Source organism: Salmo salar, chromosome 28, assembly GCF_965601325.2.
Source record: "Salmo salar chromosome 28, fSalSal1, whole genome shotgun sequence".
NCBI lineage: Eukaryota > Metazoa > Chordata > Actinopteri > Salmoniformes > Salmonidae > Salmo > Salmo salar.
This window is the reverse complement of record NC_138318.1, coordinates 40,058,686-40,084,463: the sequence shown is the minus strand read 5'-3', so window position 1 is coordinate 40,084,463 and position 25,778 is coordinate 40,058,686. Positions and strand designations below refer to the sequence as shown.

Genomic DNA, 25,778 nt, shown 5'->3' with positions numbered 1-25,778 from the left:
GAGACATCCATTTGTGGCCATGAGAACAGAGTGCTTAACTGATTAATTGTGTTTTCAGACTTGCCATAGAATAAAGCTGGGTCCTATCTGGTGTCAAACGGTACGCCCTCATGGACGGCAGGCGTTCTGCTTCAGCTGAGCTATTCAGAATTAAGGTACAAGAAAATGGTGGCACTGTTAATAATGTTGCTGTGTTTATATGATACCTAACGACATGTTATGATACCTAATGGCATGTTATGATACCTAATGACATGATATGATACCTAATGACATGTTATGATACCTAATGACATGATATGATACCTAATGACACGTTATATATGATACCTAACGACACATTATAGATGATATCTAATGACACATTATAGATGATACCTAATGACACATTATATATGATACCTAATGACACATTATATATGATACCTAATGACATGATATGATACCTAATGACATGTTATGATACCTAATGACACATTATAGATGATACCTAATGACACATTATATAAGATACCTAATGAGACATTATAGATGATACCTAATGACATGATATGATACCTAATGACATGTTATGATACCTAATGACATGTTATGATACCTAATGACATGATATGATACCTAATGACATGTTATGATACCTAATGACATGTTATGATACCTAATGACATGATATGATACCTAATGACACGTTATATATGATACCTAATGACATGATATGATACCTAATGACATGTTATGATACCTAATGACATGTTATGATACCTAATGACATGTTATGATACCTAATGACATGATACCTAATGACATGATATGATACCTAATGACATGTTATGATACCTAATGACATGTTATGATACCTAATGACATGATACCTAATGACATGATATGATACCTAATGACATGTTATGATACCTAATGACATGTTATGATACCTAATGACATGTTATGATACCTAATGGCATGTTATGATACCTATGAATCTCTCCAGGAACAGGGTTGGAGTTAAAACCTACAGGACGGTATCTCTCAAGGAACAGGGTTGGAGAGACCTGATGTAAACCTACAGGAGGGAATCTCTCCAGGAACAGGGTTGGAGTTAAAACCTACAGGAGGGTATCTCTCCAGGAACAGGGTTGGAGTTAAAACCTACAGGAGGGTATCTCTCCAGGAACAGGGTTGGAGAACCCTGATGTAAACCTACAGGAGGGTATATCTCCAGGAACAGGGTTGGAGTTAAAACCTACAGGAGGGTATCTCTCCAGGAACAGGGTTGGAGAGCCCTGATGTAAACCTACAGGAAGGAATCTCTCCAGGAACAGGGTTGGAGAGCTCTGATGTAAACCTACAGGGTTGGAGAGCCCTGATGTAAACCTACAGGAGGGTACCTCTCCAGGAACAGGGTTGGAGTTAAAACCTACAGGAGGGTATCTCTCCAGGAACAGGATTGTTGTTAAAACCTACAGGACGGTATCTCTCCAGGAACAGGGTTGGAGTTAAAACCTACAGGAGGGTATCTCTCCAGGAACAGGGTTGGAGAGCCCTGATGTAAACCTACAGGAAGGAATCTCTCCAGGAACAGGGTTGGAGAGCTCTGATGTAAACCTACAGGGTTGGAGAGCCCTGATGTAAACCTACAGGAGGGTATCTCTCCAGGAACAGGGTTGGAGAACCCTGATGTAAACCTACAGGAGGGTATATCTCCAGGAACAGGGTTGGAGTTAAAACCTACAGGAGGGTATCTCTCCAGGAACAGGGTTGGAGAGCCCTGATGTAAACCTACAGGAAGGAATCTCTCCAGGAACAGGGTTGGAGAGCCCTGATGTAAACCTACAGGGTTGGAGAGCCCTGCTGTAAACCTACAGGAGGGTACCTCTCTCCAGGAACAGGGATGGAGAGCCCAGATGGGCTATAAACCTACAGGAGGGTATCTCTCCAGGAACAGGGTTGGAGAGCCCAGATGGGCTATAAACCTACAGGAGGGTATCTCTCCAGGAACAGGGTTGGAGAGCCCTGCTCTAGTATAAATAAGTTAAAGCGCTCCTTGGAGCCAACAGTCGATTGTTTTTAAAAACCAGCACACACTTGAAATTTCAATTGAAGCTTTGTTTTAATTTTCTCTCTCTTATAGCAACACGTCTTAAGTATTTTTGGTAACAGTTTATATGAAGACCATATCTATGGTGCTTTATGACATCCTTTATAATGCCGTAATGCAATTGTGTTACGTTGACTGAGCATCTATTTTTTTTCTCTGTAACTACCAAAAAGGCCAGGGCTCACTTGAAAATAAGGTGAAGCTTTGGTTTTGTCCCAAATTGCACTCTATTCCCTATATATACAGTGCACCAATTTTGAACAGGGCTCAATGTACAGAATATGATCACATTTTAGAGTTTGAAACCTTAAATTTCATTTTTTTATAGCAACTGGTCTTAATATTTTCTTTGTGTGACCTCCAGCCCTGAGACCACCTCCACGTAGTCCTCTTCAGCCACGACCTCATGTCTACTGGGTAGGATCTACGTGCCCAACGTGGTGCCACGAGACCTGGCGGAGCCCGCTGGCGTGGTGATGAGCTTCTTCCAGACCTTTGGACTGGCTGTGGGATCGGCTTTCTATGTGCTGACAGTACACTTTATCTAAAGAGAAGGGTGGAACTTGGAGACTGGCTGTGGGCTCGGCCACTACCGCGTGTATAAACTGACTTGACTGAAGGCAGGATTTGAGACAGTGAGGAAGAGAACAAGTCCAGTTCATTTCCATCCCCCTGAAAAGATAGAACAAATATTATGGCTGAACTCAAATGTGCTGGTTGATAAAATACCTGTATTTATGGGAAAGATGTTTGAAAAGGGTGTTTTGTTCTTAAATGATATTGTAAATTGGAATGGTAGAGTTATGTCCTTCATGGAGTTATCAGAATTGTATGGAAAGGTCTGCTCAATCCAAGAGTACAACCAATTGATTACAGTATTGCCCCAGAAATGGAGGAGGCAGGTGGCAGCGGGAGGAGGTAGGGAACTGGTCTGTCTGCCCAATATAAAGGATCAAAACTTGCAGAGGAATAAAAATAGCATAAATAGGAATGTATACCAGTTTCATTTGAGGACCAGGGTGTTGATAACTGTGCCATACACATTGCAAAATAGTTGGGAAGAGATTTGTGATGTACCGATTCCATGGTACAGGGTGTATGAGTTGATATATAAAACAATGCAAGATTCAAGACTTTGTGCTTTTCAGCAAAAATTATTATATAGAAGTCTTGCCACCAACAAAATGTTGAATATTTGGGGCATAAAATCATCGAAGCTCTACAGATTTTGTTGTGAGGATACAGAATCAATAGACCATTTATTTTGGTATTGCCCTGAGGTAGCCTGTTTCTGGTCTCAGGTTCAGGAATGGCTGAAAATACATAGCAATCGATCTAAAATTCACCCCAGAAATAGTACTGTTAGGAGGTCTAGAGAGACCGGGTCAGTCAATTACTAATATACTAATACTCTTAGTAAAAGTATTTATCTTCAACTCGCAATATGTGGATTCTATTCGATTAGATAGATTGAAATTGTACATTAACAGCATAGTTGAAAGATATGTGCTGTGTAGAAACCCGAAGTGGGTGGTCAGCAGAGATAGATGGGATGGGCTGAGGGAGGCTGAGGGTTGGAATGGGTCGGAACCCGAAGTGGGTGGCCAGCAGAGATGGATGGGATGGGCTGAGGGAGGCTGAGGGTTGGGATGGGTTGGAACACGAAGTGGGTGGTCAGCAGAGATAGATGGGATGGGCTGAGGGAGGCTGAGGGTTGGGATGTGGAATTGGAGACAAGTGGGAGTGGAGTTGCTGTGCGGGAGATAGAATGATGGTCAAAGATATGTTTTTTTGTTTTTAAAGTCTAAATAAAATATAATAAAAAGTACATTTGAATGACACTGAGGTGTTTTTACAACTAATGCCGATGCCGTGCAGGTGTTCGTACACATGCATACACACACACTCTCATTCGAACACACACATATAGATGAAGTCGGATGTTTACATACACTTAGGTTGGAGTCATTAAAACTCGTTTTTCAACCACTCCACAAATTTCTTGTTAACAAACTATAGTTTTGGCAAGTTGGTTAGGACATCTACTTTGTGCGTGACACAAGTCATTTTTCCAACAATTGTTTAGAGACAGATTATTTCACTTATAATTAATTCACTGTATCATAATTCCAGCGGATCAGAAGTTGACATTACACTAAGTTGACTGTGCCTTTAAACAACTTGGAAAATTCCAGAAAATTATGTCATGGCTTTAGAAGCTTCTGATAGGCTAATTGACATCATTTGAGTCAATTGGAGGTGTACCTGTGGATGTATTTCAAGGCCTACCTTCAAACTCAGTGCCTCTTTGCTTGGTAAAATCAAAAGAAATCAGCCAAGACCTCAGAAAAAAAATTGTAGACCTCCACAAGTCTGGTTCATCCTTGGGAGCAATTTCCACATGCCTGAAGGTACCACGTTCATCTGTACAAACAATAGTACGCAAGTATAAACACCATGGGACCACGCAGCCGTCATACCGCTCAGGAAGGAGACGCGTTCTGTCTCCTAGAGATGAACGTACTTTGGTGCGAAAAGTGCAAATCAATCCCAGAACAACAGCAAAGGACCTTGTGAAGATGCTGGAGGAAACAGGTACAAAAGTATCTATATCCACAGTAAAACGAGTCCTATATCGACATAACCTGAAAGGCCGCTCAGCAAGGAAGAAGCCACTGCTCCAAAACCGCCATAAAAAAGCCAGACTACGGTTTGCAACTGCACATGGGGACAAAGATCGTACTTTTTGGAGTTATGTTCACTGGTCTGATGAAACAAAAATAGAATTGTTTGGCCATAATGACCATCGTTATGTTTGGAGGAAAAAGGAGAACACTTGCAAGCCGAAGAACACCATCCCAAACGTGAAGCAAGGGGGTGGCAGCATCATGTGGTGGGGGTGCTTTGCTGCAGGAGGGACTGGTGCACTTCACAAAATAGATAGCATCATGAGGATGGAAAATTATGTGGATATATTGAAGCAACATCAAGACATCAGTCAGGAAGTTAAAGCTTGGTAGCAAATGGGTCTTCCAAACGGACTGTGACCCCAAGTATTCTTCCAAAGAAAATTTGTAGGCAGAACTGAAAAAGCGTGTGCAAGCAAGGAGGCCTATAAACCTGACTCAGTTACACCAGCTCTGTCAGGAGGAATGGGCCAAAATTCACCCAACTTATTGTGGGAAGCTTGTAGAAGGCTACCTGAAACATTTGACCCAAGTTAAACAATTTAAAGGCAATGCTACCAAATACTAATTGAGTGTATGTAAACTTCTGATCCACTGGGAATGTGATGAAAGAAATAAAAGCTGAAATAAATCATTCTCTCTACTATTATTCTGACATTTCACATTCTTAAAATAAAGTGGTGATCCTAACTGACCTAAGACAGGGAATTGTTACTAGGATTAAATGTCAGGAATTGTGAAAAACGTAGTTTAAATGTATTTGGCTAAGGTGTAGGTAAAATTCTGACTTCAACTGTACATGTAACAGTGCCAGACATGCACACAAATATACAGTTGGCATTGCTGTTATGATTTTAGTAGTTAGTCCTTGATGTCCTGTTTTTTTTGTATATTTTGTTATGCATTGTTGTTTGCTGTTTTCTTCAGCCTTTTCCTTTTTTCTCTTTAGTTCATTCTCTTGGTTGTTGGTGCATTGTGGGTGGGGTTCTTGGGGAGGGGGAATGGAATTGTATTTTTTATTATTCTTCTTGGGGGGGGGGGGGGGGCTCAAATGGTTGAGGGACAGCTATTGGGGAACTGTGGGGGGGGGGGGGATCTTGGAGGGTTCAGGGTTCATGTTTTTTGGGTCTGGTGGGAGATCTGTTAACTTGCCCTTGAACAGGGCATTGACCCTGGATGCTTCTGTGTGTCTCTCTGAATGGGAATCTGTTGGATGACTGGTAGGATGTAGTTATTAACCCTGGATGCCTCTGTGTGTCTCTCTGAATGGGAATCTGTTGGATGACTGGTAGGATGTAGTTATTAACCCTGGATGCCTCTGTGTGTCTCTCTGAATGGGAATCTGTTGGATGACTGGTAGGATGTAGTTATTAACCCTGGATGCCTCTGTGTGTCTCTCTGAATGGGAGCAGTGGGGCTGGTGGTGGATCCCGGAGCCTCGGTGCCCGAGGGATCGTGGAGCTGGTAGGTGTAGACCCTGGATGCCTCTGTGTGTCTCTCTGAATGGGAATCTGTTGGATGACTGGTAGGATGTAGTTATTAACCCTGGATGCCTCTGTGTGTCTCTCTGAATGGGAGTCAGTAGGATGGCTGGTATAGTTGTTGAGCAGCTTCACTGCAAGTATAATCGTATGTTTCAGATATAAAAAATAAAAAGGTCTAGATCAAACTTCAACTATAAAAGGCTGCGACCACAACCTATACTTGATACTATACTCCTATAGACTTAAGACAGTAATGTTAGACGTGGTGCCTTTTGAGCAGCAAACACCAATATTTTCCATGACACTGCAGCAGGTGACGGACAACGGGAACTTGATTCTCTCCTTACTGAGCATTGGCACAATACGACATAGTGTACCAGCTAAGCAGAGATCCTTTCTATAGTGTCCCAGCTAAGCAGAGATCCTTTCTGAACAGATGTCTTAACATTGGACAAGATGTTAGGAATCTATGCCTTTCACCACATGAGGATTGTCATCCTGTTTGTGATTATTAGTATCAGGCTAAAATAAGCAGTCGACACACCCTGTTCTCCCCCTGGCATCTACATTCTCTCATTGGAAAAATTAAATAAAAAATGTGTTCTTTCCTTGCTTCCAACCATCATTGGTAATCTGTTCACACTGCCATCTAGTGGAGTCCAGCCCTAATTACGCTAGAGGTTATAGGATCCACTTCTGTTTGTTCATGCCCCCCCCCCAAAGTACTGGTAGGGTTAAATATACAATTGCATTTTATTGGCTAAAAACAGTTTCTCAGTTCATACGAAACAGCAAACCAAAATCACGGAGGGACTACCTGAACTTAACCTTTTTTCTTATGGGCTGTTGAAATATTTTACACTAATGAAGACCACATTAAAAAAACGACGTGGATTTGGGATCATTTTATTTCAGTTAAAAATTGATCGATCAGTTTCAGGGTTGAACAGCGAGGCTGTCGGCCAGTGATTATTGGTCACATCAAGCTCTCCATCGATACGTTAGAAACATTGATTAGCATAAACAGAGTGAGTCAGCACATTGGTTGGCTGAGTAGGCTAGAAGGGGAGGGGCACACGAGCATGTTGCTAGAGATGTCTACGTCCCACATGGCACCTTGTTCCCTTTATAGTGCACTCCTTTTGACCAGGGCCCATAGGGACCAAGGTGCCATTGGGGAGGGAATCCCATTTGAGTAGCCCACACCACTTGGTGCTACAGTGGAGTCGCCACCCAGGGCAACGGACAAGCTAACAAAATGTACACAGGCCACATCTAAAAACTGGCACCTTAATCCCTATATAAAATGTACTACTTCAGGGACTAGGATGCCGTTTCAGAAGCACCCCAATCGTCACTCTCAAATAAACTAATTTAATAAAAACTAAGTATTCTACACAAATCCAACAGTTTCTACAAACTAGATTTAAAATTTGCTTTAAGGAGATAACAGACTTCGTTAAACAGAAAACATCCCAGGAAGGTACGATTTATACTGTCCGAGCAGGTTCCTCCATTTGCAGTCACCGCAAGGGATGCTGGTCGGTAGGGTAAAGAGTAGACAAGAGGTCAAAGGACCTACTAAGACTCAACTGGGAGGTATGCAAGCACTCTTTCACAGACAGCGCAGTATTTCTCTTCTCACTGGTCTGCGTCGCATAAAAAAAATAAAAAAAATGGGCCTGATTCTTGGACTAAGAAGCATTCCGTGCCTTTTCAGTCCAGGACAAGGCTTAACATGTGAAATCTAAATGACAGCTTTACACAAACCAGGCATATTAAAGTAAATCAGTACAGTATCATTCTGGAGGTTTGTCCCAGTAACTAAACAGTCAGGTAGGAAGAGTCCCTCTCAGCCACAATACCACCTCTTCCCCCACATTAACTGAAAAAGGCATCCACTCCCTCCCTTGAAACCTGCCAGGTAAATTCATTTAGACAATATCAAAAACTTAAAATGCCACATGTTTATAGAGAGAGGAGAAGAAAAAAAAGTGACATTTATTGATTTAAAACTTAAGCAGCACTAGTGTTTGTCCTTAATTTCCTAAAGGGTCAGAATGTTTAGGTAGGTCTTCTCCACTCTATTCCCACACGTGACGCCTGCAGTGTGCCACCGCCTGGGAGAGGAAAGACAAGACCAACAGGTTAGAGAGATGCTTCCCTAAGGAATAGTTCCTCCTTTAGTTTATACATCTGTGATATATGAGCAGTGCTTCCCAGCTAATAATAAATTAAAGTTTCAGCTCAGACATTTAAATAAAATAAAAAGGATATTTTTCAAGGCAACCCTGGAATGAAACATTGATCACTGCGGTTACTAAACAAAGCAACAAAATTAAATTAAAAAGAAGTTCCTTTTTCAGGACCCTGTGTTTCAAAGAATTCGTAAAAACCCAAATAACTTCAGATCTTCATTGTAAAGGGTTTAAACACTGTTTACCATGCTTGTTCAATGAACCACAAACAATTAATTTATGCGCACCTGTGGAACGGTCGTTAAGACACTAACAGCTTAGACCGTAGGCAAGTAAGGTCACAGTTATGAAAACTTAGGACACTAAAGAGGCCTTTCTACTGACTCTGAAAAACACAAAAAGAAAGATTCCCAGGGTCCCTGCTCATCTGCGTGAACGTGCCTTAGGCATGCTGCAATGAGGCATGAGGACTGCAGATGTGGCCAGGGCAATAAATTGCGATGTCCGTACTGTGAGACGCCTAAGACAGCGCTACAGGGAGACAGTATGTACAGCTGATCGTCCTCGCAGGGGCAGACCACGTGTAACAACACCTGCACAGGATCGGTACATCTGAACACCACACCTGCGGGACAGGTACAGGATGGCAACAACTGCCCGAGTTACACCAGGAATGCACAATCCCTCCATCAGTGCTCAGACTGTCTGCAATAGGCTGAGAGAGGCTGGACTGAGGGCTTGTAGGCCTGTTGTAAGGCAGGTCCTCACCAGACATCACCGGCAACAACGTTGCCTATGGGGACAAACCCACCGTCGCTGGACCAGACAGGACTGGCAGAAAGTGCTCTTCACTGACGAGTCGCGGTTTTGTCTCGCCATGGGTGATGGTCGGATTCGCGTTTATCGTCGAAGGAATGAGCGTTACACCGAGGCCTGTACTCTGGAGCGGGATCGATTTGGAGGTGGAGGGTCCGTCATGGTCTGGGGTGGTGTGTCACAGCATCATCGGACTGAGTTTGTCGTCATTGCAGGCAATCTCAACGCTGTGCGTTACAAGGAAGACATCCTCCTCCTTCATGTGGTACCCTTCCTGCAGGCTCATCCTGACATGACCCTCCAGCATGACAATGCCTCCAGCCATACTGCTCGTTCTGTGCGTGATTTCCTGCAAGACAGGAATGTCAGTGTTCTGCCATGGCCAGCGAAGAGGCCGGATCTCAATCCTATTGAGCACATCTGGGACCTGTTGGATCGGAGGGTGAGGGCTAGGGCCATTCCCCACAGATATGTCCGGGAACTTGCAGGTGCCTTGGTGGAGAGTGGGGTAACATCTCACAGCAAGAACTGGCAAATCTGGTGCAGTAATTGAGGAGGAGATGCACTGCAGTACTTAACCTGTTAGGGCTAGGGGGCAGCATTTGCACGTCTGGATAAAAAAAATGTACCCGATTTAATCTGGTTACTAATCCTACCCAGTAACTAGAATATGCATATACTTATTATATATGGATAGAAAACTCTAAAGTTTCTAAAACTGTTTGAATGGTGTCTGAGTATAACAGAACTCATTTGGCAGGCAAAACCCTGAGACATTTTCTGACAGGAAGTGGATACCTGATGTGTTGTATTGACTTTAAACCTATCCCATTGAAAAACACAGGGGCTGAGGAATATTTTGGCACTTCCTATTGCTTCCACTAGATGTCACCAGCCTTTACAAAGTGTTTTGAGTCTTCTGGAGGGAGATCTGACCGAACAAGAGCCATGGAACGATGATGTCCCACTAGACACCTGGCGCGCTAGTTCATGTTGGGTACCCTCGTTCCAATACGTTATAAAAGAGTATTCATTCGTCCACCTTGAATATTATTCATGTTCTGGTTAAAAAAGGCCCTAATGATTTATGCTATACAACGTTTGACATGTTTGAACGAACGTAAATCTATTTTTTCCCCTCGTTCATGACGAGAAGTCCGGCTGGCTTAGATCATGTGCTAACAAGACAGAGATTTTTGGACATAAATGATGAGCTTTTTTGAACAAAACTACATTCGTTATGGACCTGTGATACCTGGAAGTGACATCTGATGAAGAGAATCAAAGGTAATGGATTATTTACATAGTATTTTCGATTTTAGATCTCCCCAACATGACGTCTAGTCTGTATCGCAACGTGTATTTTTCTGGGCGCAGTGCTCAGATTATTGCAAAGTGTGATTTCCCAGTAAGGTTATTTTTAAATCTGGCAAGTTGATTGCGTTCAAGAGATGTAAATCTATAATTCTTTAAATGACAATATAATATTTTACCAATGTTTTCTAATTTTAATTATTTAATTTGTGACGCTGACTTGACTGCCGGTTATTGGAGGGAAACGATTTCCTCAACATCAATGCCATAGTAAAACGCTGTTTTTGGATATAAATATGAACTTGATAGAACTAAAAATGCATGCATTGTCTAACATAATGTCCTAGGAGTGTCATCTGATGGAGATTGTAAAAGGTTAGTGCATCATTTTAGCTGGTTTTATGGTTTTGGTGACCCTGTCTTTGACTTGACAAAACATTACACACAACTCTTGTAAATGTACTGTCCTAACATACTCTAAATTTATGCTTTCGCCGTAAAACCTTTTTGAAATCGTAAAACGTGGTTAGATTAAGGAGATGTTTCTTTCAAATGGTGTAAAATAGTTGTATTTTTGAAAAATTTGAATTTTGACATTTATTCGGATTCAAATTCGCCGCTCTTGAAATGCACCTGCTGTTGATGGAGTGCACCACGGGTGGCACGCTAGCGTCCCACCTAGCCCATAGAGGTTAATGCAGCTGGTGGCCACACCAGATACTGACTGTTACTTTTGATTTTGACCCCCTCTTTGTTCAGGGACACATTCCATTTCTGTTAGTGACATGTCTGGAACTTGTTCAGTTTATGTCTCAGTTGTTGAATCTTGTTATGTTCATACAAATATTTACTCATGTTAAGTTTGCTGAAAATAAACAGTTGACTGAGAGGAAGTTCTTTTTGCTGAGTTTGAGATGGCCAGTGAGCACAGGAATAGGTCATGTTGCCTGTATGTTTTGACTCAGTACTCACATTGCAGCGTTTCGCAGAGTCCATGTCCTTGCACCAGAAGGCAGGTCCCCAGCTACACTGCTCCATACCCAGAAGCCTTTGCACTGCCTCAGGACAGACCCCCAACTTCTGTAACCAGGGACAACCACACACACACTGTTAGACTAACCTTTAATTAATTCAACCAGGCCAGTCCCTTTTTTTAACCAACTCTGAGCCTTGACAGGAGATGTTATTCTATAGATTGCGCGCGCCCCCCCTCATATCATTACTCTTCCCACACCTATATTGAAAGATATTTAATTCCAGTGCTCACCATGCAGACAAAGTCAGGGTCCAACATCTGCAGGAGGAGCTGAACCAGCATGGGCTCATACTGCTCAACCAGCTGGTCACACTGGAGGAGAGACAGTGGTTAACACCAATGATAGAGAGATCTATACAGTCAAGTTCACACCTACTCAATACAGGGTTTATTTTTACTGTTTTCTACATTGTAGAATAATAGTGAAGACATCAAAACTATGAAATAACACATATGGAATCATGTAGTAACGAAAAATAAAAAGTTAAAACCTAAATATATTTGAGAATCTTCAAAGTAGCCACCCTTTGCCTTGACAGCTTTGCACAGTCTTGGCCTTCTCTCAACCAGCTTCATGAGGTAGTCACTTGGAATGCATTTTATTTAACATTTGAGCCTTGTTAAATTCATGTGGAATTGGTTTCCTTCTTAATGCGTTTGGAGCCAAGGTAGGGGGGGGTATACAGAAGATAGCCAGGATGGTCCACTTTGTTATATTTGCCAGTGCTTCCCAGAGTGCCTAACTCACCTCGCTCCTCACGGCCTCCGGGACAAAGCTACAGACTTTCCTGACGGCGTCTTCGATCTGTGCCTCCGTGGCGTTCTGTTCCAGGATACCGTCGATGTACTGCACAGCCACCTTACACACCTCACAGAACCCACCCGCCTCAACCTGGGCCTGGTCCAGCACCGCTGAGAGATGGGGACAGATATAACTTAATCTGGGCCATGTTCAGTTGGTATGAACCAGGGGGGGGTGGTGAAAAGACACTTGCGTCCCGTTGTACCCCCACATTCACTTCATTTTTAGCACAATGAACACTACTCACGGATGAAGGCGCGGCTAGCGTCCTTGCAGAGCCCCAACACAGTGCAGATAGTTTTAGGGTCAGCCTCCTGTACCAGCAGCTCAATGATGGCCTGGCCGTAGGCCTCAATCAGGTCCTTACACTGGACCGACAGGGAAGAAGGCAGCACAGAGCACACCTTCTCCACAGCACGCACCACATCTTGCTGAGAAGAGAGAGGGAAGAAGAGAGCACAGGGATGAGGAATGAACCCTACAATATCATTTGACTTAAAAAAGCGAACAGTCCTCTTCTGGCTCAACCAGAAGAGGACTGGCCACCACTGGGACTAGTTGCCCCAGGTTCCTGTCTTTCTAGAGAGTTCTCTTCCCCCCCCCAGACAACACATCTGCATTGCTTGCCTTTAAGAGTTATAGGCTGGGTTTTTAATAAAAGCACTTTGTGACAACTGCTGATGGAATAAGAGCTTCTATAAAGAAAAATACATTTGATAATTCCTTTCATCTCCTAGTTTAAGTCTTTTACTACACACCATTTATACAGTTGACAGAATTCTCATAAGACAACAGCTTGGCTACCAAAATAGCTAGCTAGACACAACAAGGTTTATCACAGTAAACACTACCCACTGCTGCTTGAACAAACATCCTGCCAGACAATAATAATAAGATTGTTATTCTTGTGCGTCAAGGGCTAACAAACACTTGGTCTAAGGGAAGTTCATGAAGACAAAAACATTTAGGGTTGTGAGTGACTCACTTAAAATAAATCAATACATTCTGGCTGCACATTGCAGACAAGTCTCAGTCCTGTTTTAGCACCATGGGGACTTTTTTTTAAGTCACCTGCTAGGATTTCTCCAATCGGATAGAATTCAAAGGTTTTTCAAAACCGAAAGATAAGACTGATCCTCCAGATAGTGATATAGTCATCAAATCTCCCCTTTAAATAAGGACGACAATTTGTCTTTTTTTTGCTTTGTTCAAAAACTCAAATGAAGGAAGGACGAAGGCAGAGACTAGCTGAAGAGCAGATCAACAAGCGCCCGTGCTCACAGACAAATGCATTTGTTTATTTCAAGCACATAAGTGCCTTGCTCAAGGGCATAACAGCAGTAGGTAGTATACAGGATATTGAATCTGGTAACCCTCAAGCTGCAGCCTAATCCCTGCAGAATATCCAGCAGGCAGCTCAGGGGTTAAAACCGGCAAACCTCTGGTTAACAACCCCCCTGAACCGATCCTGGAATGTAAGGACTACAGAATATCCAGATTTTTTTTTTTTTTTTAGAAAGTTGAGACAAACTGACCCCTGAAAAGAAGCAAACGGATCAGAGCCATTTCATGATCAGCAGGGTCTCAGGTCTTCATCATCCAGAATACCAGAGGCGAAGTGCAATCACATTTATAATACAGATCACTCATAACTACAATTTATTTTATCAACAGTTCCAGTCTACTTCGGTTTGAACATGAAACCCCTTTACCAGTCTGTGTTTTATAGCAGGTAAATGACTCGTGCGCAAATATGTCAGGTGACCTACCTCTGTCTTCTCATCCTCCAGCAAGCTCTCCATCTCCTTCATCACGAACTCACATATGGCACACTGGGGGGAGTCACGGGCACGCACCATGTTCTAGAGAAGAGACGAGTTAGTAGAACAATAGCCAGAACCACATGAGCCAGACGATCAAAGCTTCTAGAAAGAGGAACACCATTTACAGAAAATGTCACTGATGAACCTGTAATGTAGCAGTGTCCTTTACCAGTCATGCCTAACAGTGTCTTTGTCATAAATTGTATGAACGGCACAAGTTTTCAAATAATCTATGAGCGTGCAAACTTCACAGTATCCTTACTAGTACCAGGAAGTTAACCTACCTTGGCGGGCTTGGCAGCCGCAATCTTAGTGGCAGGAACCAGTTTGACAGCGGGGATGGTTTTGGCAGCCACCAGCTTCATCATGGGGACAGAGGTCTTCACATCAGCAGAGCAGAAGCCAGCAACGGTACAGATATCCTTGGGTTGCTGAGGTGGGGAAGAATGTCAGAATGGACACATTCATACCACAGAAAATGTTATGCGTTCCATAGGCCAGGCCGCACTACCTCCTACCAGTCCCCCTGTTCCATAGGCCAGGCTGCACAACCACCTACCAGTCCCCCTGTTCCATAGGCCAGGCCGCACTACCTCCTACCAGTCCCCCTGTTCCATAGGCCAGGCTGCACAACCACCTACCAGTCCCCCTGTTCCATAGGCCAGGCTACACCACCTGCTACCAGTCCCCCTGTTCCATAGGCCAGGCTACAACCACCACCTTCTACCAGTCCCATAGGCCAGGCCGCACCACCTCCTACCAGTCCCCCTGTTCCATAGGCCAGGCTACACCACCACCACCTACCAGTCCCCCTGTTCCATAGGCCAGGCTACACCACCACCACCTACCAGTCCCCCTGTTCCATAGGCCAGGCTACACCACCACCACCTACCAGTCCCCCTGTTCCATAGGCCAGGCTACACCACCACCACCTACCAGTCCCCCTGTTCCATAGGCCAGGCTACACCACCACCACCTACCAGTCCCCCTGTTCCATAGGCCAGGCCGCACCACCACCTCCTACCAGTCCCCCTGTTCCATAGGCCAGGCCGCACCACCACCTCCTACCAGTCCCATAGGCCAGGCCGCACCTCCTACCAGTCCCCCTGTTCCATAGGCCAGGCCGCACCACCACCTACCAGTCCCCCTGTTCCATAGGCCAGGCTACACCACCTACCAGTCCCATAGGCCAGGCCGCACCACCTCCTACCAGTCCCCCTGTTCCATAGGCCAGGCTGCACCACCACCTCCTACCAGTCCCCCTGTTCCATAGGCCAGGCCGCACCACCACCTCCTACCAGTCCCCCTGTTCCATAAGCCAGGCACCACCATCTCCCAGTCCCTGTTCCATAAGCCAGGCTACACCACCTCCTACCAGTCCCCCTGTTCCATAAGCCAGGCTACACCACCTCCTACCAGTCCCCCTGTTCCATAGGCCAGGCTACGTTCTAGAGCCAGAGGCATGCGTAGGGCAACATGCACCCAGATCAGATGGTTCCAGACTAACAAACAATGTTTATTGCATGAAGAACAAAATAATAAGGAAACAGCTCCATATGCAGTCCAGCATGAAGACATGCACATCAAATACATTTCCAAAAGAAGATTGATAACTTTCGACCTAAAATATGATTTGCATCCGGCACAAGTTAAGAGAAAAACACAGATCTAGAGCAGTAGGTGGTGAGTCTTTGACGTAAGCAGCACTAATAGACAGCCAGTACAGGAAGCAGATGCTAAAGCTGTGGCCAGACAGATTGGTTTAACCAATGGGAGTTAACCGTTGACATGTGGGGGGGGGTTTGGGGGGGGGGGGGAGACGGACGACATACAAATGGCAGCCTTTATGAATATTCAACTCTAACTTATGCCAGACAATGAATCCATAATAAAAAAAAAAAATCATCCAAGTCACTGTGTGGCCACAGCCTAAAAGGGTGAGAGACTCAAAGCTGAACACAGGAAGACACCTACCTGTTCCTAGAGATCAGCAGCAACCAGAAAGAAAAGAGAGCAGAAAGGCAAATGAATGGAGGGGGATGAGGAGAGGGAAGAATGTGCATAAATAATAAAAATCAGCCCGCTAGGAGTTGTATGGGCTAAATGTATCTATTGTGTTGAACCAAGCCACATGATCCACCCCCCCCCCCCCCCCCGTTTCCCTTTCCTGTAACTACATCTCGGCCCGGTAGCGGGGAAAAGTTTGCTCTTGCTCCATTTCACCCACGTGATCTACAGTGTTTATTATGCGTCATGTGATATTCAGTGGTGGAGAAAACACCCAATTGTCATACATGAGTCATTTTCTACTATTAAAAGGTATCTTTAATTTAACTCACGTTAAAAGTCACCCAGTAAAAATACTACGAGTAAAAGTATTTGGTTTTAAATTTACTGAAGTATCAAAAGTCAACTTAATTGCTAAAATATACTTAAGTATTTATAATTTCAAATTCCTTATATTAAAACAATCCAGACGGCACAAATTAGTTTGTTAATTTACAGATAGCCAGGGGGGAGACACTCCAACACCGTTTACAAACTAAGCATTTGAGTTTAGCGAGTCCGCCAGATCAGAGGCGTTAGGGATGTTCCCTTGATAAGCGTGTGAATCAGACCATTTTACTGTCCTGCTAAGCATTCAAAATGAAACGAGTACTTTTGGGTGTCAGGGAAAATGTAAGGAGTAAAAACTACATTTACTTCTCTACATTCCTGAAGAAAATAAAGTCGTCAAATATGTAAATAGTAAAGTAAAATACAGATAACCCGCCCCCAAAAAACTACTTAAGCAGTACTTTAAAGTATTTTTTTTTACATAAGTACTTTACACCACTAGTAATAGTATGCATATCTCCGGGCTAAATGAGCAGAGCCCTAATTAAAAAAGTTTTTACTCTGGAACTTGGAAGATCTCCGAGTTACTCACCATGGACATCAGCTGCTGGACGATGAGAGGAGCGTACTGGCTGACGTACTGCTTGCACTGAAACGGGAGAGGACAGGAAGTGTTACAACAAACGTGCTCTGCTAGCATCATAGATTAAAAGCAATGATGGGTGCATAAAACCAGCTAGTCTTTAGGCCATAAGGCTCTCCAATCCTGTTCCTTCTGGAGAGTTGCCCCTTCTTTAGGGTTTTCGCTCCAACCCCAGTAGTAACGGACCTGGTTCAGTTTATCAAGCAGTTAATTAGTAGCGAGACTCGATTTGGAGTGAAAACCGACAGGACCGTCCAGGAACAGGGTTGGAGAGCCCTGATCTTGGGCAAGAAACCCCCCAACTTATTTCACTCTAGTGAAGAGTTCTATTTTGCTGTGCCCCTTGTTATAAAACCTAGTCCTCTAACCAGGTCAGAGACCACACTGGTCCTGGATCTGTAACTAGATAACCAGTCCTCTCACCAGGTCAGAGATGCCAGGCCCCAGCATGTCACACTGGTCCTGGATCTGCTCGATCAGAGAGTTGACGAAGGTAGAGTTGCTCTTCGCTTCCTCCTGAGTGTCTGTGATGAACTTCACACAGTCCTCACAAACGTCTCCAGCCTCCTACAAGGAGACAGAAGACATTCACTAGTGAATTAAGGAGTAACGGTTACGTCAACACATATCCCAATATGAATCAGTAGTAGTTTAAAGTTGGTACTGGGTCATGTTCAGTAGGGGAAATAATGTTTTAGCAAACAGGGCTGAACAGACAGAATTTGTCCAATGACAAACAGATTTCAGTTTCCCGTTGCGAAACGATTTGGTACTTTGTGACCTACTGAACACAACCCAGATGCATCCCATGTGGCTCAGTTGGTAGAGCATGGTGTTTGCAACGCCAGGGTTGTGGGTTCGATTCCCACGGGGGACCAGTACGGAGAAAAAAATAAAATGTATGAAATGTATGCATTCACTACTGTAAGTCGCTCTGGATAAGAGCATCTGCTAAATGACAAAAATGTAGATAGGTATATTAGGAGGTCAACGGCAGAATAATTTCTCCCCCGCCTCATGAAGCCCTTTTAGTCGTCACAAAGACGCATGACCATGTACCTGTGCTGCAGCAGGTCCCTGCTTGGTGTTATCTTGCGCCTGAGGGTAGAGGAGCCCAGGGACGTTGAGGAGGAAGGGGGCGACCCTCTGGGCTAGGTCTACCTGGGGGATCTCGTTGGATGTGAGCTGGGGGCTCTGGTTGGACTTGAGTTTAGCCAGCCTGGCCAGAGCTGCCTGCTGGGTACCACACAACCCCATGGCACCACACACCACCTGGGGATCCTCCTGGGAAACCACAATCACCATGTGCTTTAGGTCACGACAACCTGCATCTCACTACACAGCATAAAAATAAATCCTGGATCCTCAACACTGCTACAGACGGGATGACAGCTTATAATAAATGATATCAAAAACGTAGAAACCATGCATTTGATGCCATTAAATTGATTCATTTCCAGCCATTACCATGAGCACATCCTCTACAATTAAGGTTTAACCAACAATTTAACTCTGGGGTCAGTTTTCAACTTCATACCCAGATTAGGCCAACTCGTAGACTAAATACAATCTCCACTGAAAGTGTGTTTGTCCAGGAACTGATATGTATATAGTTGTCCATCTGGTGCTGTAGCCATGGCAGGTTGAACTGAGAAGATGAGGCCTTTTAGCCTGTCAGTCACAGGAAGCAGTAGAGGCCCACAAAGAATCATCTGTGTGACCAGAGATCCAGCTAGCATCCTAAATGCCTCTCATTCACTAGTCCCTAGCCCACACAGACACTCTACTGTGTGCCCCTTTCAGTTACAAACAAGAGTCTGATAAGGAGAGAGTAATACATTTACTTTTTCTACAGAGAGAACTGAATTCAAATCTAATGCCTAAGATGACACTATGAAAGTCTCAAAGCCATTAAGTGCATAGGAATGCATAGTGGGGTAAATGCTCAAGTGGTCCACACGGTTTGCTCTACGTCACCGTCAAATGTGAAACTTCATCCCACTCTAATATCACCCTTCAGTAACAGATTTCTGTCTACGGACCAGACTGTATTAAAGTAATTTCATAAGACTACTAAGTCCACTTTTACACATCAGTTCAGCTGTCTACCATCTAACACTAAGCATTCAAAATCACCACTTAATTTCTCATAGTAGTTCTAATGTTATTATACAGTGTTTGGTACGTACCAGTTCTCCAGTGATGATACCCATAAGGATAGGGTAGTAGCTGTCTACCAGCTCCTTACACTCTGCAGACAGATTCTTGTCAGGGACCAAGGTACAGGCCTTCTCCAGGTAACCCAGGATCTCACCCTGGAAACAGATCTCACAGCCTCAGGACATTTTGTTGTATACACCTGTGGTCGTCTGTCCGACATCTCTGGGAGAACGACTACGATACCTTACTCAGAGGACTGTTGTGAACAATGCTAGCTATGGTCGGGGGTATCTTACGAATTCAATTAGGGACTGGGAAACTGTCGCCATATATGTACCAATTGTGTACGCTGGTTGGAAGATGGGGTAAAATAAAACAGGCAAATCAGTTTAGAACTAATTCTTATTTACAATGACAGCCTAAGAACAGTGGGTTAACTACCTTGTTCAGGGGCAGAAAGACAGATTTTTAACTTGTCAGCTCAGGGATTTCGATCAAGCAACCTTTCGGTTACTGCCAGTAACTTTTTTTGCTTTGTTTTCAGCAACAAACTTGTGGAACAATCCCCACACATTCATCCTCCATGACTCACCTCAGTAGCATTGTCTTTCAGCAGCTGGTCCACCACAACCAACACCTCTTTACACAGGTCACATGGCACAGATTTCTGAAACAGAAGGAGAGAGATGATTAGAGTAACAAACCCATGGCCAGGATAAACAATCCCCACTGTTGATCCATTTACACAGTGTAAAGACAAGGGCTTAGAGCAGCATTTCCCCCAAAACTCTGTCCTGCCAACCCCCCCCCCCCCCCCGGGTGCACGTTTTGGTTTATGCCCTAGCACAACACAGCTGATACAAATAACCAAATCATCAAGCTTTGTATATTTGAATCAGCTGTGTTGTACTAGGGTAAAAACCAAGATGTACACCGGGGGGGGGGGGGGGGGGCAGGACAGAGTTTGGGGGGGGTAACGTTGGTTAAGACCTTCTCTGCTCCTTCAAATAGACATTGACTTGCTAGATACAGCAGGCTAGAATCTCACCATCTGGGGTTGGTTCCATACATTCTGTTGGCAGTGGACTACAGCTCCACAGATAGAGGCAGTCTTCACATTGTGGCACCAGTAAGGAGGACCACGGGCACACTGTTCAGTACCCAACAGAGGGGTGGCGACGGCTATGAGGGGAGAAAAAAAAAATCTCAAACGTTTATTTCAATGCATACCCATTTAACCAAACTGTTGGTCAGTTTACCAGAGTAGTATTACAAAAGTCAATGCCCCCATTCTTTAATAAGCAGTGTTACATTTTACACATTGCTAAATGACAGACGCTCTTATCCAGAGCTACTTACAGTAGGCAATGAGTGCATAGATTTCTGTACTGGTCCCCTGTGGGAATCGAACCCACAGCCCTGGTGTTGCAAGCACCATGCTCTACAAACTGAGCGAGTCATTTGTTTAGAAGTAAGCCTACAGTAAAACGGCAATTAACCTCGGCCTTCACTGCTATAGAAACAAACATCAAGACAGGATTTATTAAGACTAAGGAATAAGGTTTTGAAGTGTCCTATAGCTAGGAGACAAAGCTCAAATATATTTACAACTTTTTTTTGGGGGGGGGGGTGTCACCTTAAGAAAACGTCCATAAATGGTTTAAACCAGTACCGGGTGACCTTCAGACAAGTCCTGTGACACATGGGGGTTGTAGAACAAAAAGTCTCGTATTTGCATAGAGTGGTCATATTAGTTTGCACAAGGGCCTCCCGAGCGGTCCAAGGCACTGCATCGAAGTCACAACAGCCCCGGGTTCAATTCCAGGCTGTGGCACAGCCGGCCGTGACCGGGAGACCCATGATGCAGCGCACAATTGGCCCAGCGTCGTACAGGTTAGGGGAGGGCTTGGCCGGCATTTCCTTGTCAAATAAACCAATGTGATAGACGGTTAATCATGTGACAAAAGTTTCAGTAGACATGGCATAGATCACTTAGTGCTGCTGGAGCAATAGTCTACATACTGAGGCTGGACCCATATCGAGTGGGTCATTGTGATAAGAGCCTGAAGATAGATAGGACACAGCATGTGTTTAGTAAGCACAATACAGTCAGAAAAGGGGGGAGGCACCATCTGTACTTGTCCAATGAGAAACGCACATTTTCCGTTGCAAAATCATATCTACAGTACCCCCAACTGAACACGCCCTAGGAATCGAAGGCATTATGAAACCCAACTGAAACGCTCCGTCATGTTCACATGCTGATAACACCCACCACCCCCCCTCCATTTTCTCCTCAGCAGTCAAGTCACATGACTAGGGAGATAAAAAAACAAGCTATTGCTCAATATGATGTAATGGGCCTAGGCATCACAAGGACATGTTTCAGCATTGTCGGACTCTCCAACGAGCAAAGTCTTTAAGCTACAGTTTCAGTGAGTCAGCATAGATTTTAAAGTATAATTAAACAATAAGGCCCAAGGGGTGTGGTGTATATAAACCCCTATTCTCCCCCCCCCCCCCCACAGCAGGCCTAATGAATAGCCTATGATGAACATTGTTTACAGAGCAAGCATGACTCCTATTGACGTAGGAGTGTCAAATTCACTATGAGAATAGTGAATGGAAATGTTGTGCTTTTAGCTTTGCAAACCGGTTGCTCTAAAAAAAAAATGTCCCCAAGAGCAAACGTATTGCAGAAATGGCAAATATGAGTAAGCATGTGACAAACTATGATGTTTTGTCACATGCTTAGTAAACAGGTGTAGACCAACACTGAAATGCTTACTTATGGGCCCATCCCAACAATGCAGAGAGAAAACATAACTACTAATAAATACACAATGAGTAATAACTTGGCTATATGGGCTCCCCGAGTAGCGCAGTGGTCTAAGGCACTGCATCTCAGTGTTTGAGACATCACTACAGCCCCTGGTTCGAATCCAGGCTATATCACAACTGGACATAATTGGGAGTCCCATAGGGCGGCGCAAAACCGGCCCAGGGTCAGCCGGGTTTGGACGGTGTAGGCAGTGATTGTACTAAAGAATGTTCTTACCCAGTTAAATTGAGGTACATACACGGGGTACCAGGACCAAGTCAATGTGCAGGGGTACATGGTAATTGAGGTAGATGTGTACATATAGGTAGGGATAAAGTTACTAGGCAACAGGATAGATAATTAACAGTAGCAGCAGTGCATGTGATAAGTCATAAGAGTTCCTACAAAAAAAAAAAAAAAGTCAACGCAGATAGCCTCTGAGTAATCATATAACTGGCAGTGTCATAAGATAAGTGGATAGTCTACTAGACCGTCTTCATGTCAGTGTGTTCCAATTCCAAAATACAACACAAGTCAAGGAGGAAGAAGCTAGATATAAAAAAAAAAAATTAAAAGCCATTGTCACACACAGCAGCAATAAGCAACTCGATCTCCTGACCAAACGAGGACACTAAAGTGTAACTAGCTTGTGCATGTTTATTACAACAAAGCCCTTAACAATACTTGCCAATAAGGAAGTGAGTTTCACGTCTTTAGAATCCAGTTTGTATTTAGGGGACATGACAGACTACATGATTGATTTTTTGAATGTGTTAGGTAGTAGTAATCAGCAAAAAGACTGAATCAAAGCGCTGGGTGATTAGTGCTTTTGGTTAGATTTTTTTTTTTTTTTAAAGCTTTTTTTTTCCCACTTCCAATTTCTTTGAACTTTAAATGCATTATGTAATAATGACAAATTGGAGATTTCTCATGGAAATTATTAAACCAAAGATAGTGAACATTCAATTGCCAAAACATAGAAAAATATTCCATTGTCTATCCAGTCCACATTGGGTAGACATCAATAGAACAGTAAATTAAAGAGAGCATCCTGGCCGGTTGCATCAACGCCTGGTATGGCAACTGCTCGGCATTTGACCGTTACCCCGTTTCTACACTGCTGCTACTCGCTGTCTATTGTCTATGCATTGTCACTCTACAAATTACCTCAACTAACCTGTACCCCCGTACTTTGACTCAGTACCAGTATCCCCTTTATACAGCCTTGTTAGTTACTTTAATTGATTTAAGAAAATATTTACTTAACTCCCATTTCTTGAACTGCATTGTTGGTTAAGGGCTTGTAAGTAAGCAATTCACTGTAAGGTTGTATTCAGCACATGTGACAAATAAAATTTGATAGAAGTGCATTTGTTTAGATGGAAAAGGTGGGTTTATCAGGCAACTGTCCAAAACTGTCTCCGTAGAGTAGACCAAGTACTGTAAATGATTCAATGTTCTCTGCATTGTTGGGAACAACCCTTAAGTAATTATTGTACTGTTAGAATAAGATATAATAAATAAAAGACGGTGAATATGAGGGGAAGTTAGAGGTGAGTGTGAATGTGTAAAACAGAACCACTGTTTTTGCATAAAGAACATCTGCATAAGAAAAGTACAGACTCACTGTACACTTATGTTTTTAGTTTGTTTACATAAAATGGTGATATAAACGGCAGTGACGGCACAACTGTTATGTGCGCAAAAGGGTGTTAATTATTTTTAACAGGTCAGGCGTAAGAAAAACATTGGCAGAGCTAGCTACTCTGTTTAGATAGCTAATGCGTCACACCAATGTCTAAGCTAAAATTAGCTATCATGAGTTGCTTTGATATTATATATAGTGGCTTTTTATTTACTGTAACAGTGTTGGCTAAAAGGTTGGCTAAAAGGTCAACCGGACCACAGCTAACATTGCCAAAGTACCTTGTTGGCTAACTAACGTCACCTGGCCAAATACCTATCGTTAGCTTGTTAGCAATAGTAACTAGCTAACGAGCTAGCAGGACGTTACCTAACAGTACAGTGAAGTTAATTCCGTTCATAACGTAGAAAATAAATTAGACAACGTTATCTAGCACAAAGTCAGTCATCCTAACTACACATCTTGAATAATGTTCAGAAAGTGAAGCTTAACGTTGCAAAACTCTCATTGACGATAATGTATTTAACCGTTGGTTGCTACAGTAACGTTACTGCTAGCCGCTAATGTTAGCTAGCTAGCAAGCAATGGCTGCCGTGTTGACTTTGGTTTTAGAAAAACAGCGTCGCTGTGAACGAATGTAACTAACTAAGCTAACCTCGATACGTATAATTCTCAATACTACATATTTATCGTCGATACAAAAGACAACATTACACGAATCAAATCGTTCCAATGTAACGTGTATCATATTACCTGCGGAGACGAAAAACAAAGCGAGGTACAGCATGACTGTGCTGTTTATTGTCCTGTTGAAGCTCTTCTTGTTGTTGTTCTAGCCACTGTGTTCAGTTGAATGGCGGCTGTTTGTTTCTGAGCACTGCAATGCAGAGAGGATGCCTGCACTGGGTTTATATGGTGCCTCATAGTCAGGTGACTTCTGAGTCCGGACATGTCATGGTCTTGTCTGAGCTCAACAAATAAAAATGTACTGTCTTTTTTTTGGTTTTTGCCTTTAATAAAATAGTTAGTAGATCATTATGTAAGGTATTCATTATTGTAGTTATATGTAGATAAATATAGCCTATTCATTATTCACCCCCCCCCCCCCCCCCCCCCCACACACACACACACACACACACACACACACACACACACACACACACACATATGACCAAAAAAAAAGGTCGCAGTTGTAAAATGAGAACTTGTTCTCTCAACTGTCCTACCCGGTTAAATTAAGTTGAAATAAATAAAAAGTCTATAAGGTCTTTATTTCTCATCACATTGTCTGGATTGATACAAATTAGTAGGCTATGAAAATTAAGAGTGCAATTAAAGCACATGATAAGATCACTGAGTCCTGTGTCTGGCTGATCACTGTATTCAAATATTTAACTGATCTAATGAAAATTGATTTGATTTCTACTGAGTGTTGGTACTCAATTTAGTGAATTTATATGCAAAAAAAAATATCTAATTTAAACATACCGAGGAGTTTAGTTTAGTGTTAACCCAGTGTGTCCTGGGTTATCAGCCAGCCCTGGCTTCGTGACCAATATATTGTATCAGTGTATGAATACCATAGACCGTATAAATGTCAACTTCATTTACTGCCGTATTTCTATGACATGTTTAGAAGGCATATTTACAGGAGCATGAGCAGTGCTATAACTTTGCATGTGTGTGCATCCCCCATGTATTACATTGATTATTTTATTTAACCTTTTATTTTATTATTAACTAGGACTTATTTTTATGTATTACCAAGCATCATAGGCTACACACCATCACAATTAAAATTAGATGCAGCGCATTCGGAAAGTATTCAGACCTCTTGACTTTTTCCACATTTTGTTATGTTACAACCATATTCTATAATTGATTAAATAGATTCCCCCCCCCCCCCCCCCCCCCCAT

At 43.2% G+C, this 25,778-nt stretch overlaps 1 protein-coding gene across 1 annotated transcript; it reads right to left on the bottom strand.

Annotated features, from left to right (window-relative positions):
* Positions 1-7,156: 7,156 nt before the first annotated feature.
* LOC106589952 (prosaposin) lies at positions 7,157-24,792 on the bottom strand. Its single transcript, XM_014180412.3, has 14 exons — positions 24,615-24,792; positions 20,444-20,577; positions 19,988-20,062; positions 19,425-19,550; positions 18,295-18,519; positions 17,659-17,802; positions 17,185-17,241; positions 14,540-14,686; positions 14,202-14,294; positions 12,680-12,863; positions 12,379-12,542; positions 11,862-11,942; positions 11,567-11,674; positions 7,157-8,386 (listed from the first exon to the last, which is right to left on the bottom strand). The coding sequence occupies exons 1-14, from the start codon at positions 24,646-24,648 to the stop codon at positions 8,351-8,353; spliced, it is 1,608 nt and encodes a 535-aa protein (XP_014035887.1). The 5' UTR covers positions 24,649-24,792; the 3' UTR covers positions 7,157-8,350.
* Between the last annotated feature and the right edge of the window lie 986 nt (positions 24,793-25,778).

Bases quoted from the DNA above. Each gene is read 5' to 3' on its own strand.
- LOC106589952 (XM_014180412.3), bottom strand. From the start codon at position 24,648: ATGCTGTACCTCGCTTTGTTTTTCGTCTCCGCAG. The intron at 20,578-24,614 runs GTAATATGATAC...CTCCCCTCATAG, and splicing joins TTTGTTTTTCGTCTCCGCAG to CCGTCGCCACCCCTCTGTTG. The intron at 20,063-20,443 runs GTGAGATTCTAG...CTTCTGTTTCAG, and splicing joins TATGGAACCAACCCCAGATG to AAATCTGTGCCATGTGACCT.